The sequence below is a fragment of the Ceratina calcarata genome, unplaced genomic scaffold (assembly GCF_001652005.2).
Source record: "Ceratina calcarata isolate Rehan_Ccalc_2016 unplaced genomic scaffold, ASM165200v1 scaffold189, whole genome shotgun sequence".
Taxonomy (NCBI): Eukaryota; Metazoa; Arthropoda; class Insecta; order Hymenoptera; family Apidae; genus Ceratina; species Ceratina calcarata.
In genome coordinates, this window is record NW_017140401.1 from 507,897 (window position 1) to 526,040 (window position 18,144).

Sequence of the window (18,144 nt, forward strand, 5' to 3'; positions counted from 1 at the left end):
AATGTCAATTTCAAAGATATTATTTAGGATATACAATAAAAAGTATGCAAAAGTAGGAATTATAGATGATGTAGACAGTTACAAATCACGTATAGTCCAATAAAAGAAAACTATGTATTAGAATATTAGAAATTATATGTTAAAAATTCCTTATGACCGAGGAAAACAGATCGAACAATATTCTAAACCTTACTCCTTTGTAATTATCATTTTTTCTAAAAGTACATTGCTTCAAATATTGGACACAGCTTTTTATTATATGTTTTAAACTTTTGGCAAAGATCTTAAGGCTCATAAAACCTTAAGTTGTTCTTATCAATATTTCTTTTCATATTCAGTATTCCTTTATTTTATTATTTAATTGATATTATTAATTTTAGGTGAGAATTATTTTGTAATATAGAAATTGTATCTCGCAATATTTATTGAATAGTATGTAACAACGTTTTCACGACATTATTGGTCCATTAAGGTTAATATCAGTCGGAATTTCTTATCCTTGGTGTCCTCGTTCTGCGTTTGCACTGCAGAAATGACGGAGCTAGTTGGCACTCATAAATAGGTACCAGAGAGTCAAAAAGTTTATTGAATCAGAGCCATGGTTTCCGAATTAATCCTGCGGTTTACTGAGTGAGGCGCGGTGCAGTCACAGGAATTAAACTGGTTGTCGAGGATCAAACGATTCTCTTGATACCAAGCACGCTGTTTTATGTTACACTGCTTTCAGTGGACAATTACCATGTAAATTAAGTTATAAAATGATCAGTCGTGATTTTCCCTCATATACGCAGGACTTGTGTATAAATTGTAGACTAAATAAATATAGATATAAACTTGAGTACAAATATAGACAGAAAAATTGTTAATTGAAATTGATGTTGAACATCAAACAAAGTGAAAATACTAGATGAATAATAATTTCATTCGGTTAAAAAAAGAAGAATATTGACACGTACGGTCATTTTGTAATTGGAAACTGATAAATCAAATGGGATCAATCAATAATCGTGTAATCGCTTGCTAGTTATTTGTTTATACGATCTTTTTTTCGTCCGACTGTTTACTTGCATCGCTTGTGCAATTTTACTTTTTTAGGTGATCAACGTGTCACTCGGGTTGTCACGACAGGTGACAATCGCTAACTGATTTCTCGAGTACTCGTATGTGGGCATGCATAGAGTGAAATAAAAATAACAGTTGGGCGAAGGAAGAGGAACACGCGGTGACAGAAAAGTTATTGGATCGTGTCTGCGGTTTAATAGGATTATTGCAATGGCCAGTCGAACAGTATCAGCGCGTTCAGTTCGCGATACGATGATGTCTCAAGGATGCTGGAAATTACACATTTCCACATGTCCCACCACGTCTCCATCGTTACTCCATGAATCGTTTCAACTCAGGCCTAGTTACATGTATGTATGTAGAACTCCTATCAGTTCCCTTACTCACTAAGATCCTTTTTAAACGTGGAACGCTTAATTATTTTTTAGTACCCATGCAAGAAATAAGTCAAGTTTATTTTGTAGTAAATGAAATCACAAGAATAATTTTAATATGCTATGTATATATGTATTTATTATACTTCTTGTTATTTGTATTGTACATTGATTAACAGACATATTAAATATTTTGATAACATGCTTAGTTATGACTTACAAATTATTATAACAAAGCTGCAGACTGTACAGTCTCCTAAATATCTTGACTAATGGCATCTTAAAGGACACGGTTGCGAGCTTTTAATGCATAAAATATTACAATAGTTTAACGATGTGTCCTGAGCCGTGCTACGATCGTAAGTACGTAAGGAATCAAGCCATTCCAATCACTTCGCTGATCCAATCTTTCACTTCCGCTATAGCCGTAAAGGCCGTCGGATATTGCGAAGCGCAGGAACGACTCCACGAAGCCACTCCTACGGAAGAGAATAGCGTTTTCAATACATTATACAACAATTTTTGCAATACAGTATTATTACTGTAACACTTTTATAGTTAGACTATAAATTTTTAAGCAACATAAAATGTTTATAGTGCCAGTTAAAAATTGTGTGTTCTAGATAGAAATTTCTTTTATCATTTGAATACTGTACTGTACAGCTTGGAACACGGAAACTGAGTCAGCTCGGCCTTGGGTTAGTTTCCCTTATGGGGGCAGAATTCAAAACGAATAATAAGTCTGTCTTCTTTTTTCAATGCTCGATCTGGCATCGATACTGTTGGATTTTAACATAATTTTAACGCGTCAGAATAAAAACAATTTTAATGTATGCACCTTACCACCATCTACCTTTTTATTTTAAAACAAGACATAGACTTATTAATCTAAAATTTTGAATTCTGTCTTCCTAGGGGAAACTAACACAAGCCCGAGCTGAGTCAGTTCCGTGTACTGACCGAGCTGTACACTTTTTTGACATTGTACATATTTCGATAAATTACAAGCGGTGTATACTCAATTTCATAAATGCATAAAATTTACAATCCATTTGTAACAGATGAACCTTCTACGTTAAACAAAGCAATGAAAGGAGACATAACTTACCGTATAATGTGTCGTGATAAATAACAGGCGAGCCCGAATCCCCGACGCACGGCCTAGCAGAGCTCGACATAGCGCAGAACATTCTGTTTGTCAAGAAGACGCCGCTGGCTTGCTGACATTTCGCATTATCGATTTTCCACATCGTGCTGAATAATAATTGATCCGAAACGGGGCCTAAGAACTAAACAAACAGTTATATATTCTTTTAATTTCAGTTATTTATATTCAGTTATGTGTATATTCTTTTAATATGTAGTTAGTTTTTACCTCGTATGCACCCCAACCGAGAACTCGAATCTTGGAACCGTCGTCAATCGTAGAATGGACTTTTGGCAATTTGATAGGCTGTTTTGTCGTGTCAAACTGGATGCTATCTGTGAGCTATAAACATAATTGCACTTCACTCATACTCGCAATTCGGTACAGATCTTATTGTTACAGCATGACCTACTGGAGGCAGCTTCCATATGTGTCGAAAGTGTAGAGAATTTTGAAGATTGGTAACAACCTTACTCCTTCAACTTGCTTTGAATTTGAAATCCTTTACTGACAAGTATAGTTATGTGGCTAAATAATCCTCCGGTTTGTTGTTATTATATTCTCTACACTTTCGACTCATATAGAACCTGTCTCCAGTAGTATATGCTATAAGGTACAGACACACGGAAATTTAAAAATTACTGGCACATTGATTCTTTTTTTTCTACATATAATTTTGGAATGCATTGTATATTAAATAATCTATAGATTAATTATAGATCAATGACTTGTCATGCACTTTGACTTTGACGTATTAAATGATTGATATAGTGAAACAAACACGCGAGCAAAATCACATCAGAATGTTGTAAATATCAATTCTAACGAGCGTGAAATTATTAGAGCCATCCTTTCATATGTTCCGTTGGGTTCAACATACGTTTCAGAATACCTTGACAGTCGTAACAGGTCATTAAATACATACTTGATGCCAGGACGCACGGTGTAACGCGACAAGCGAGAACGTATTACCTGGACGAGACCAACGTCGTAGTCGTAATTAATTGCGTTAAAGGCGGGATGTATCACGACGGTTTGTACACCATAAACGTCACCACCCTCGTAATAACGTGACGTGCCGGCCCTCACGTGAAACGCCTTCACTTGTACACTGTGAAACGTAGTTGTAAAAACGTACTTTAGAGTTGTACGGAAATCGTTCACATTGTCGTACATACTGGTATACTACATATATGTAACATGTAATCTTCTATGTAATGAAGTACTGCAAAATATAATATGATGTACTAGTACGTGAGTTATAATGAAATACTATATAATTATAAGGTATTATAATTATAATATGTAACATACTTCATAATGTCATGTGTGTAAAAACGTTTAGAACTGGCTGATTTTGAAATGAAATAAATTTTAGCTAATATAATTTTCATGATATTTAAAAAAATGTAAGAATTTCTAAAACCAAAGGATTTTTACTGAGATCAAATTGTAATATTCTGGCCAGTAATGACCTGTTCCATCACCTATTTCAAGGTGGTCCATTATTTACGAGACTATACATGTATGTATATGTACTTCATTCTACATTTGATATTCTTAAAGTTGAATGTATATAAGGCTGGTGTACTACATACGGTGCATTAATCTTACCTGAGGGCGCACTGCGCCGTCGTAATTATCCACTTCTCCCCGACTATACCGCCGCCGCAGAAATGCTCGACTTGGTGACCAAAAAAAGTGCCATTGTTCTGCAACGAGACCTGCGACGAGAGGCATCGATTTACTAAATGCCAAATCAACTGTGAAGATCGATCGCCGGGTCATACTAACCGCGAATGGATATTCCTCTATGCTAGCTCTCTCTCCGCCGATGATTCTCGACAATTCTAAAATAATGATTCGTTCTCGATAATTTGTCATCAAATATTATAATCAAAAATCTCTTAACGAGTCCACGATATTTCGACATTTAATTCTAATTACACATTGTACGTATTGCATGACTTCAAGACAATATAATGTAATTAAAATTTAATAGTATAATGTACAACGTTTATTGTATAAATATAATCAAGTTAATGTAAAAATGACTTCTTATCATTAATAATAATTATTATTGAACATATTAATAGTTCGTATTGCATAATTGTGTTGTTAAACGTGTGAAGTTGGAAACCAACCGTGTCCGGAAACCACAGAGAGCACGGAGAAAGCGAAGATGACCGGTAACAGCGACATTGTGACCACATTCGAAGTCAGCAGAAGCTATTGCTACTTATAAAGCCGCAAAAACGTAATTCCTGCATAAATGATACGCGGTGCTGTCTGCTCAATTTATTTATCGGGTGACTGTTAATGCTTGTAAGGCAGCGACATTAAGGACTAAGTTGGCGTCCATTACCGTGTTTTCAGTGTATGTTTAGAAAATGGCTTAAGATATTAAGATAACGTTGGCGGATCCATGCGCCATAAATTGTCACTATCGAGAATTGAATTCGTGAGAACTCTGATCATAAAATTTCGAAATTTCAGTTATGAATTTCGATTCATTTGTTTGTTTCACTTGATTCGTTTGTATTATGAATATAATTTTTATTGCTTTTATTTGACAAAGTGCCTATAGATAAAACTAATCTATTAAATATTTTTTCTTGGAATGCCTCAACCGAAGACTGCATTGTATGCATTCGGTTTGTTTAAGGATCTTTATAAGAGCCTAACGGTTTTTGCATGTGTCTCCAGAATGTTAATAAAGAATGTCTTAGAGACCTATGAAATGTTATACAATTTAATAGCCTCTTTCCAATCTCATTTAATTTTAAGAGAATGTGTTTATTGAAATACGTTTACGCATTACAAAAGTCTGTACAAATTTTTCTTTTCCGTTTGTAAATGGTTTTATCAAGGGAATAGGAATTTCATTTTTAATGCCGTATTAATATCTCGTTGGATAATTGTTTCGCGCATACGAACGTCCGTCGCGCAGCTAATTGACCCCGCGAATGTCGAATTAATGCACCGGCCGTCGTCGCCGTTGTCATCGAGCTACATATGTAAATACGTAACGCGCCTGCAATTTCACCGTTCTCGCTCGCGTTAACCCTGTTTTTCGTCAGGAGGCATCGAATTAATTAGTCGACGTCGCGCGTACGCTGTTATCGTCAAAAATAATTCCAATTGCGCGTCACGAAGGCGTCGCCGCGCGAAACGAATTGTTAACGCGAGATAAATATTCCATCTGCTAACGACAGATGGCCACAGGTTTACGTATTAAATTTCATCATCGCGTTCGCACGCAAATTAAGATTAAAATATAACGCATTAACGATCCATTAGAAACTATGTCGAAAATATGATGGAATATTTTATAATTGAATAAGCTTCTTTTCGTGTTTTTGTTATAACTCTGTGATACTGTGTATGCGTTTCCCTGGTTGTATGGATGACGTTTCGCATAGGTAATACTTATTATCGAATTAATATAAAGCAGAAGCCAGTGAAAATTTGTCAGTACGTCATCGTACTTAAATTACATTAAACGACTCCATCTCTAATCGCAATGAAAATTATGATTACGATTATAAATTCAAACGGCGTTAAATATTCAAGCCTTCCAAGTATCTTAATTAAAGTTATAGTCAGAGAGATCTACATATAGGAAGCCCTCAAACTAACTTTAACAGATAATAAATTAAAACGCGCTGTCCGATTATTTTCTTCTATGCTTTATCGCGATTAATCGGATGTGCAAAGAGGGGGGATCGCCTCTACCTCTACGCTACACGCCGCGTACCGCTTTGTTTCATTCAACCGTTTTCGAAATATCGCCGATAATCTTCGCTCGGCCATTGAACCTCGCCTTCACGTTCGTTCAATTATGAATAAAAGTATTCGCGCGAATTCTCGTTTCGACGGTCGCCGAGCCCGGCTTTTAACATCGATTATACGCAGCGATGAATAAATCGCAATTTTATCTCCTTAATTGCGAGCCACTCGGAAATATTACATCCGAGGAAAACGTACACAAGCCGATGAAATATCGCAAAATCAGATTCCAAACCGATTTATTGGTCTCCTATAATTAGCTATGTTAATGGGACTCGATGAATACTAGTAATTCTACCTAATCTGAAAAGTGAAGAAATGTAAAATGTCATGAAGATTTACGTATGTAACCACATACAATTAATAGTAAGTGTAGGGATCTTATTTCTACTATAATGGTGAGATATTTATTCATGTAGTGAAACGATCAATGTGCCAAGATGATACTCGTTTGGAATATTTATCAGGCATTGTTAATATTTATAACAAAATGTTGTGTACTAAGTACTTTAAATCTGTACAACTATACATATTTAAGTGGAACGTGTAAGATATTGGCATTTATGGGTGAATATAATCCGAATCATATCGTATTTAGTCTTATTTTAATTAGAAGAATGGCATAAGTGATACGAAAAAAATGATAATTTGAGAGTATCAAAAAGTTAGGCTTATTAATATAACAAATTACATAAATGTAAATCATCGTTGCCGTATATTTTACATTTATCTAACAAATACTAATTTTCCAAAAAATTACGACGTTTAATTGCGTTTCTATGGCCCGTGCCGCAATATCGTCGAGCCGTGGAGCGAACAGGGAGCATAATTGCGCGCGGGCGTGTTCGCAGTTCGTTTTATCGCCGGTTCTCGATGAGCCAAAAATTATCGCAACGTAAATCGCTAGCCAGTTTCGCTCGCTCGCTTCCAACGCGTTCCTCTGTTCGTCCATCGCGTCGCATATTTCCACGCGCGCGTATACGCGCTTCACTGCAAAACATGCATTCGTAATCCGGTATGGACGCGGATCCGCCATAAATTTGGATAACCGTCGCCTGTCCCTCCCGCCGCCGTCGCCATAATTTCAATAATCGCGCGCGATGCGACCGACCAGCTTTTTCTCTCCTCTTTCCTTTTATTATCAACGATCGCGTCGTCACGGCTGAGACATTTAAACGCTCTCCGTGATAAAAAAGAACGACGTTCTTCTTGCGCAATTCGGTATATCGAATTGCTTTTAAAATAATGCAGCAAAAAGTATTTGCAAATTTATTTGATTGATACATTAATTACTTTCTAGTGATGCATTATTTAATCATTATTTGAATTTAAGTGTACAATACTCTATGTCTGTTTAAAGTTGATACTGTGCGCTACAAAAATGAGTTTGTATAATCTGATCAAAATTATACTATACCACTCCACTAAATATTGGTTACCACTGAACTTTAGAAAAATGAAAATTTTATTTACGACATACAAAACTTTAAGCTTTAAAATGAATCCACATTGAATGGTTTACGACTTTTTATTACAGTGTTACAAGAGCTTAATGTAGCCAACCCTTCGGTCGCAAGTGTTTCTTTGATTTAGTCGAGTAGTGTATTTGCGCAATCGAATCAAAACAGACTACGCAAAGAGTCTGACATCTGACCAGTCATGCATAAAAACACAGATTCGGTGGATTAGGTAAGTAAATTGTAGTGAACGGAAATTTTGGAAACTCGCAAGGGCATTCATTGCGAATGTATGTTCCTGTGTTAAGCGTTTCGAGCACAGTGCGTCGCGGCTGAAGCTAATAAGTATTAGGAGTTGGCAATTTGGAAGAGATTACTACGAATTAACTCACGTGAGAGGAAATTCGTTCGTACGAGGAATGTTCGCAAAGGAACATTTCTACAAAACACTGCAATGCGGTAAAAAGAGTTATAGAATTAATTTATGATCTAATTTAACTTCTATTCTTATCTATGAAGTCTGAGCATTTGTATCAAAATCAATATGGCAAACATAATGTTTGTGTTTATTCCATAAAATGATACATTAGTATACAGATGTAATGTAATTTTGATATGCACAGTGCAATATTCTTGTTCGAATGAAAAACTTCTTCTATGCTTACTTTTTCAAAGCATATTCACTTCGCATTCTTTGCTATTGTGCTACTTATCGCTATTGTTAACAAAATCACGAAAATCACTATTAAAATGACAGAGTCTAAAACCTGTAATTAGATATATCGACTTTCTTTATTTCAATCGGCTGCCACTGTGTGAATTACCGCAGAACAAGTGACATAAAAATAATGCTTGACCGAAGTGTATGACGATTTATTCACTCTGGACGTTTCATTCTGAAAACCGTAAATGGAGGCTAGCTCTAGGTTGCGTACACGCGGTTTCTATATAATTTTTACTACAACCGACCGCAATTTCGATTACTCGCCGGTAAATAAAACTCGGGAAATAAAAGCAATGGAACGGCGACAAATGGTGTGCCCATTTGCGACCAGTAAAGGGTATCTTTCTTCTTCTACCCTCCTTTCTATTTTCCACGTCGCTGCCGTGGAAACGCGCGTATACATACACGCAGAACGCTTGCAAATCTTGTCACGCGTGATAGAGGCCGTAAAAAAATGGAGAAGAAAAACATTGGCGGAAAATACGAAAAGGCAATTTATTATTCAATAAACGAGTTTTATGGTTGTGCAAGATTTAGGTTTGTGGTTTTCCCGAAAATCTATTAAATCCTTTCATTCAATTATAAGTCATGATCATTTATAGAAATTGGTTCTTCCAGTTTGAGTTATCATCTCAGTTCATCATTCATAAGGGGGTAGACTCTGAGAGCTACGCAATAAGGTAAATTGTCAATGTTACCCACAAAATTAGTCAAAAATATGGGTTTACGGGAATACACTTTTCATCCTTATATGAGAATATTTTTCGGTTGTCAGGTACCTCTTCAGAAAGAGAAAAGTCAAATTCGGCGCGCTCTAATTATTGTTTCAATGAAAACAATCTGTTTTGAATAAAGAATCGCTTATAAACACAGGCATTGTAACTATGACTTTTCGTCCATATTATAACGCTCATATTACTAAATATCAGCATATTCTGATTAAATAATGACCAGAGTGCATCAGATTTGATTTTGCTCTTTCTGAAGAGGTACCTTACGACCTGAAAATATTCTCATAGAAGGACGAAAAGTGTCACGTCACTGCCCTAGCCCCATAAGTGCTACTTGTGTAAGTAGTGAAGCGAAATTAAATAATAAAAAGACTCCAAATAGTGCAGATAAATAGTCTATAATTAAATTTTTATATCGGATATACTCTGTCAACTTGTCGAAGTGATTTAATATTTTAGGAAAGTCACTGAACATCTTAATGAAATAAATATTTTATACTAATAGCCACGATAAGTTTTGAAGTTGAGCCTGGCTCGAAGTCATTTCGGGCAATTCTGTGTACTCTTATTAGAAATTTTTACTACAACCGACCGCAATTTCGATTACTCGCCGGTAAATAAAACTCGGGAAATAAAAGCAATGGAACGGCGACAAATGGTGTGCCCATTTGCGACCAGTAAAGGGTATCTTTCTTCTTCTACCCTCCTTTCTATTTTCCACGTCGCTGCCGTGGAAACGCGCGTATACATACACGCAGAACGCTTGCAAATCTTGTCACGCGTGATAGAGGCCGTAAAAAAATGGAGAAGAAAAACATTGGCGGAAAATACGAAAAGGCAATTTATTATTCAATAAACGAGTTTTATGGTTGTGCAAGATTTAGGTTTGTGGTTTTCCCGAAAATCTATTAAATCCTTTCATTCAATTATAAGTCATGATCATTTATAGAAATTGGTTCTTCCAGTTTGAGTTATCATCTCAGTTCATCATTCATAAGGGGGTAGACTCTGAGAGCTACGCAATAAGGTAAATTGTCAATGTTACCCACAAAATTAGTCAAAAATATGGGTTTACGGGAATACACTTTTCATCCTTATATGAGAATATTTTTCGGTTGTCAGGTACCTCTTCAGAAAGAGAAAAGTCAAATTCGGCGCGCTCTAATTATTGTTTCAATGAAAACAATCTGTTTTGAATAAAGAATCGCTTATAAACACAGGCATTGTAACTATGACTTTTCGTCCATATTATAACGCTCATATTACTAAATATCAGCATATTCTGATTAAATAATGACCAGAGTGCATCAGATTTGATTTTGCTCTTTCTGAAGAGGTACCTTACGACCTGAAAATATTCTCATAGAAGGACGAAAAGTGTCACGTCACTGCCCTAGCCCCATAAGTGCTACTTGTGTAAGTAGTGAAGCGAAATTAAATAATAAAAAGACTCCAAATAGTGCAGATAAATAGTCTATAATTAAATTTTTATATCGGATATACTCTGTCAACTTGTCGAAGTGATTTAATATTTTAGGAAAGTCACTGAACATCTTAATGAAATAAATATTTTATACTAATAGCCACGATAAGTTTTGAACTTGAGCCTGGCTCGAAGTCATTTCGGGCAATTCTGTGTACTCTTATTAGCTCTCACACGCAATTCAGCCGCTTCCGAATTATTTTCGGAATGTGACGTGGCGCAAGGTGGGCACGAGGATTAATGCGATGCCAAACGGCTCCCGTAAACGTGAAAGGCCCGAGCAGAGCCAAGCGTGGCGTTAAAATTATATGATGGCCGTATCCGGCAAATGTATACGGTGCGCGTACACCTATCTCAAGTGTATTATAAATGCGATACACCCGCGCTACGCGCAAAAGGAAGCTACGTGTATTATTTATGATACGACCGACCGAACGCGATGAAAATAAGGCGGCATTAGCGGGACCGGGAGGGATGAAAGCGAAGCCGTGGCTAACTCTACGCCGTTGCGTGTAATCCGCCGAAAATTACCATTTAAATTTCTATCCTGCCGAGCCTCCACTGCCGGGGCAAGGCGAAACACGCTCCCCCGACTGATGGGGACGAGGGCCCTTGATTAACGCCGTTAAAACCCTCTCGTTTCGCTTCGAGAGCGACACTTGCCAGCATTGTTTCAGTTTCGTTTCTCCATTACACGATATTGCGTGCGTTGTCGGCGTACTGTCTGTGACACGAGAGTGATGCATCCTCCAATCGAAAGTGGAAAAGATAATTTTTACTGCTATTTATCAATATGTAAAGTCTAGTCATTTTGATAAAACTTGAGAACTCTTGCCAATTCTCCGTATTTGTACAAATGTGGATTTCCGGCTATAACTGATAATAATAATTGATATTAGATTAAATATCTCATCGCTTTGCCTGTCTCACTATGATAAGGTGAGGTCAAGAGTCTGGTATGAATATTACTTCTTATGTGTACATAATATGTATGTATGTACAATGTACTTTTGATATGTCATATAATTTTATACAGTATTCATTATTATACTATAGTAAGTGCTTTCACAAAAAAGAAATATTGAAAATTTGGTTTACAGAGGTACTTGCATAAAAGAGTAGTTGCATGGTTTGATTTCTTCAACCTTTCACGTTCCTCATTCCCCCCTTTCGTCGTCGATTTACGCGTGAATGAACTTTCCGATAGTTTTCGATTTACTACGTGTCGTCATTGATTGGCTGTAACAAAATTTCTTCTCCTCGGTTTTGCTTCCACGGCCTGAATAAAAGAGTCTGCGTTCCGTGTCGTACGGAACTTCTATTATAGATGCACTCCCTATTTCGTAAAAGTGTAAAACAAGAGCCGCGAGTTCGTGGCAATAAAGAAAGACGTAGAGGCGCAAGACTGCTGAAAAATGGAAAGCAACACGTATTTCGCAAAAACTACATGCTTTCTTATCCCTCATGTAGCTAATTGCTTAACTATTTCACAATTTTTCTATAGCTTGCATTTGTCCAAACATAATTTAAATAATATAAAGATCGCATGTAATATATAAAAATATATGAAATGTCACAATGCTTAAATCAAATTCTTTACACTGATATCATAAACGTCTTAGTTTGTATAAAAATTCGCAGTCTACTTATGAATGAAAGTGCACGTCAGAAATTCAATGTAGAATGCTGCTTTCGTATCTCATTCTTCTTACCTTCCGGCAATTGTCTAATGACTCATAAACGAGATTGTGTTTCACCAATCCCGCTTATCAAATCCCGTCTTATCAGTCGATCGGCGAACTTGACTGACTTTGATTTCGCGGTCAACCAGTAAGCCTGCGGATCTCCAATCGAGAGAATGATGATGCTGTTGTCGTTGCTGTCGCTCTTCACGCTAGCGCGTTGCGCAAGTTGCTTCATACCGAGGATTATAGGCGGACAGAACGCGTCCATCGCCAACTATCCATATCAGGTAAATTGATCACGGTTTACGCGAGTTTCTCGCTAAATGCGCAAAGACCGCTCCGCAGTATAATCCAGACGATACCGAAATAACGAGGGGCAAACGTTTATGCTGTAATAGGTATCTATAATCCACAATAACAATTTCCAATGTGGGGGATCCATAATAAGCAGTGATTGGATGTTAACGGCGGCGCATTGTGTCTACGGGTTCGTACCAATCCAGTCATGAAACGACCTGATAATTTATCAATTACCGCGATGATTTACTATTAATATACTGCGGATTTTTAAGCATCTGTGAAGTAAATTTTAAATAGAAATAAAAATAATGATATATCACTTTTAATGTTTTGGAAATTTTTATACATTACTTGCTCTTATTTCCTACACAATCGATTTTTGTTAATATGTAAAAAATCTATAACTCTCGATTACTTAGAATTTCGTTTAACTATTTTTAAACAAAAACATAAATGTACAAGAATATAAATTAAATTATATAAACTAGTATAAATAATAAATGGATTAAATCGGCAGTCATATCAATGATTAGTGAAGCTTGCTACGATTTTCTTTGAAAACCTTCTCAATCAGTCACGATGATCTTTTGCTTATAGGCTTCCACCCCAGCAATTAAAAATTCGCATTGGCAGCAGTTTTTACAACAAAGATGGCACATTAATCGATGGAATCACGAACGTACTTTGGCCTAATGAGTACAATATGATAACGTATGATTTCGATGTTGCTGTGATAAAGGTACAATTTAATTATACCACATTTATAATTTTGTTTATCTGATTATAATACAAAATCTAACATCTACCTCAAACCGATTCTCTTTTATTATTTAACATTTACATGAAAAAGTCAATTTTCATCATTTTTGTTCACATAATTATCGCGTTACACGTACAAAATTAGTAACGAAAATACATTCAAGCAGGTACCATTTAGACGAAAAACATACTAAATCGAAAGATTTCATGACTTTTGTTCACAGTTCCCTAAGCCAATAACTATGAGCGCGAGCGTAAAACCAATCTCTTTAGCCAAGGCTACAAGCGTCGTTCGTCCAGGGCAAAATGCGGTGGTAACGGGCTGGGGTCGTTTAACAGTAAGTTTTTTGGCACATTAACAATCAAATTTGTTACATACACGTTGCTCTAAGCTGCTGCATCGCGTCGAGATAAACCGGAACAATTCACACGATTACGACTCGATGCTTCGGTCAACTATTCGGCCGAGACTGATTATCGAACCAGCCCAGTGGCGACTAGCGCAAACATTAAGACATGTTTGTTAACCGTTCATTCGTAGCAGCGCACGTACGCGCGATGCAAGTATTGCGTTTTCCGCAACGGTGGAAAACGGAACTGAAGTGTTTGAACCTATGATGAGATATTTCTGATTAAAACAATTACGATTACTATTATGATATTGAAGTATTTGGAATTGGTTTTATCTGTAGACTTCTATATAACAAGCTCGGTTGTAGGAAAATGGTCCGCTGTCAGATAAACTGCAATCGCTGACGGTACCTATCATTGATCTGAAGGAATGCAAGAAAACAAGTGACAGTGTGACGGATAATATGATCTGTGCTGGTTATATGGCTGGTGGCAAAGATACGTGTCAGGTATTATTTTTCATTTTATCATCATTCAACAATACAAAAATTATATTATATTTTTAAATCAAATTCAATTTTTGATATACGCATTCTCGTATTTATTGATTTCATGTAAATAAGCTGCGTATGAATTTTATACTCGAGAAATTTATTTTCATACTTCAACAGATTAAAATTAGTTTATTCAATACTGTGCAATACTGTGCAATTAAGATAACTTCAAACGACTCTCGTTGAGTTATATCTTATCAAGTATCTATCAATAATTTCAAATTACAAGTAAATAAATGTAATGTCTTACTTTTTATTGATACTTCTAAGAGGTGCCCATTATGTCTCTCTTATGATCAGTCAATTATTTTGAATAGTATGTTATTAATATAGAACCTTCTATGGACAAAAATTTATACCAGTGTCCACATCACGAAAAACATGATACTAACCACTTCTAAAGAAATGTGATAACGATTCGATAAACGAATACCAAATATATTTGCTCAATTATGATCGATAAATATTACACAACATGTTCTTAAAAGTTATATGTAATACAAGAGGTTTTTGGCAAATTTCTCAATAGCCTCTTATCACGCATTACACGTACAAAATTAGTAACGAAAATACATTCAAGCAGGTTATTCAACCATTTAGACGAAAAACATACTAAATCGAAAGATTTCATGACTTTTGTTCACAGTTCCCTAAGCCAATAACTATGAGCGCGAGCGTAAAACCAATCTCTTTAGCCAAGGCTACAAGCGTCGTTCGTCCAGGGCAAAATGCGGTGGTAACGGGCTGGGGTCGTTTAACAGTAAGTTTTTTGGCACATTAACAATCAAATTTGTTACATACACGTTGCTCTAAGCTGCTGCATCGCGTCGAGATAAACCGGAACAATTCACACGATTACGACTCGATGCTTCGGTCAACTATTCGGCCGAGACTGATTATCGAACCAGCCCAGTGGCGACTAGCGCAAACATTAAGACATGTTTGTTAACCGTTCATTCGTAGCAGCGCACGTACGCGCGATGCAAGTATTGCGTTTTCCGCAACGGTGGAAAACGGAACTGAAGTGTTTGAACCTATGATGAGATATTTCTGATTAAAACAATTACGATTACTATTATGATATTGAAGTATTTGGAATTGGTTTTATCTGTAGACTTCTATATAACAAGCTCGGTTGTAGGAAAATGGTCCGCTGTCAGATAAACTGCAATCGCTGACGGTACCTATCATTGATCTGAAGGAATGCAAGAAAACAAGTGACAGTGTGACGGATAATATGATCTGTGCTGGTTATATGGCTGGTGGCAAAGATACGTGTCAGGTATTATTTTTCATTTTATCATCATTCAACAATACAAAAATTATATTATATTTTTAAATCAAATTCAATTTTTGATATACGCATTCTCGTATTTATTGATTTCATGTAAATAAGCTGCGTATGAATTTTATACTCGAGAAATTTATTTTCATACTTCAACAGATTAAAATTAGTTTATTCAATACTGTGCAATACTGTGCAATTAAGATAACTTCAAACGACTCTTGTTGAGTTATATCTTATCAAGTATCTATCAATAATTTCAAATTACAAGTAAATAAATGTAATGTCTTACTTTTTATTGATACTTCTAAGAGGTGCCCATTATGTCTCTTTTATGATCAGCCAATTATTTTGAATAGTATGTTATTAATATAGAATCTTCTATGGACAAAAATTTATACCAGTGTCCACATCACGAAAAACATGATACTAACCACTTCTAAAGAAATGTGATAACGATTCGATAAACGAATACCAAATATATTTGCTCAATTATGATCGATAAATATTACACAACATGTTCTTAAAAGTTATATGTAATACAAGAGGTTTTTGGCAAATTTCTCAATAGCCTCTTATCACGCTGTGATGCTTATCAATTATGTAACAGCCTCAACGTTTCTTCACACTTAAAATATTTTTAATGTTTCAAAATAATCTGTCTTCTCATTTAAATTATTTTATTTTATTTTATAATTAAAGGTGTTTCATAATATGTGTCACCGTCCCTATTAGAAAAACCATTTGCATATGACATTCTCTATTTTCTTTTTCTAATACGGAGTCCATTTTGAAAAGCTTTTTTTTTTATCTGTGACAGGGGGACTCTGGTGGTCCGTTGGTGCTCAATGGTGTCCAAATCGGCATCGTGTCCTGGGGCAGGGGATGTGCGAGACCTAAATATCCCGGCTTGTATACGCGAGTGTCCGCCGTGCGAAGTTGGATAAATCAAAAGACGAAAGTATAAAATTCATACCTCACTCTCTCTCTTGGCGTACGTGCGCTATATTACGCGAACATTTATTTTCCTCTTTCACCGTTGAGAACCCGCGCCGGTTGAAACGGGAAAACAACCTGCGCTTCTTTTTTTATCGCGCGCATAAATCCTTCCATCGGAGAACACTGTACGGATAGTATATTTCACTGTAATAATCATACAAAATAATCTTTAAAATGTAATATAATAAGTTATTGCATTCAAGCTCACGATTAAATGAGATTGAGTTAAGTTTTTATTTGTTTTGTTAATACATATTAATATTTTGAAATAAAGAGAGATTTATTGTACATTCCACACCAAATAATTTCCTTTCTAATAATTAGATTGTAAATTTTTATGTACATATGGAAAGTCTGAATCTGGAAGGATGCATATAATCTAAAAAAGAATGTATGAAACAGTCAATTTGGACGATGCATTAAATTAGGAAATGAAAAATTCCTAATAGGATTACATTTCTTAAAGTGTTTACGAAAACGTAATTTTACATAAAAGTCTGTTAATAACAAAATCCATCATAGTTCATTAAGAGTTATTGGAACAATAATCAGTTCAATAATTTTCTGTCATCTCCTCTGATATGAATGAAATTTTATGACAGAAGATCTTAAGCTTGAGCCAGAAAAGAGGAAAAAGGAAATGAAAAAAGTTTGCTGCATTTCTACCAAATTCTATTATTCGAATCCATGGGCTTAACCAGCAGACTCGAACATCGATGCGGGAACATTCAATATCGAAAGAGCTTCGCCTGCGAGTCGTTCGTGTGATTTTGCTGCTGGTCCGCAAACAACTGAAATTTCGGCCAAATTTAAACTAAATCCGCCGAGTTCGAAAATCTACCGACTGGCAGTTTCTGAACGCGATCCTCTACAAAAATTTTTGCAGTTACTCCCTTTCAGCACAAAAATTCTATCCTTCGATGAATAACTACAAACAATTCAGAGACACGATTTATTTTCCATGAAACAAGAATTAAATACAACTGCTGAATCAATTCAAATGTTTGACGCAATTGTTTTGCACTTAAAGTTTAAACGATCAAATATTACGCGTTTGACTAATATTTTTCAGCCGAAATCGTAGCCATCCGAAAATTGTTCAGTACATTCTCTGTCATTAAGCTTAATACGCGCGTTAGCTCCACGATATGCGGTCGCATCAGGCCGGATTTTAAAACGCGTTAAACGAAATTCAGACGTCAGTACCTCCACCGACCGATAGTTTTCAACTCGGGAAACGAACTAGGCAGGACGCGCACTCCATTCGTTGCGAATAAAAAAATAATGTTTGAGTGTGCATCTAAATTCGAACACGGCCAGATGTCTATCAAAAATTTGATAATCATCCCAAATTAGAAATTATCGATCCTAAACTTTATTTGAACAGTTATAATAAATCATATTCTTATAATTATATAATAAATCATTAGCAACTCCAGTAAAA

General features: G+C 35.8%; 2 protein-coding genes across 2 annotated transcripts in view; one reads left to right on the forward strand and one right to left on the reverse strand.

Annotated features, from left to right (window-relative positions):
- Positions 1–1,617: 1,617 nt before the first annotated feature.
- LOC108621933 (trypsin 5G1) overlaps positions 1,618–18,144 on the reverse strand; it is a gene marked incomplete at its 5' end in the record, with an annotated part of 28,331 nt that continues 11,804 nt past the window's right edge. The window contains 6 exons of the mRNA XM_026811110.1: positions 1,618–1,915; positions 2,545–2,725; positions 2,812–2,925; positions 3,556–3,694; positions 4,198–4,307; positions 4,378–4,433. Of these exons, the coding sequence (XP_026666911.1) occupies positions 1,812–1,915; positions 2,545–2,725; positions 2,812–2,925; positions 3,556–3,694; positions 4,198–4,307; positions 4,378–4,433 (704 nt within the window). The remainder of the gene's footprint in view (positions 1,916–2,544; positions 2,726–2,811; positions 2,926–3,555; positions 3,695–4,197; positions 4,308–4,377; positions 4,434–18,144) is intronic.
- On the forward strand, positions 12,605–16,929 carry LOC108621948 (trypsin-1). Its single transcript, XM_026811106.1, has 6 exons — positions 12,605–12,739; positions 12,851–12,939; positions 13,350–13,491; positions 13,736–13,849; positions 14,231–14,371; positions 16,522–16,929. Exons 1-6 carry the CDS (start codon positions 12,626–12,628, stop codon positions 16,666–16,668), a joined length of 747 nt encoding a protein of 248 aa, XP_026666907.1. The 5' UTR covers positions 12,605–12,625; the 3' UTR covers positions 16,669–16,929.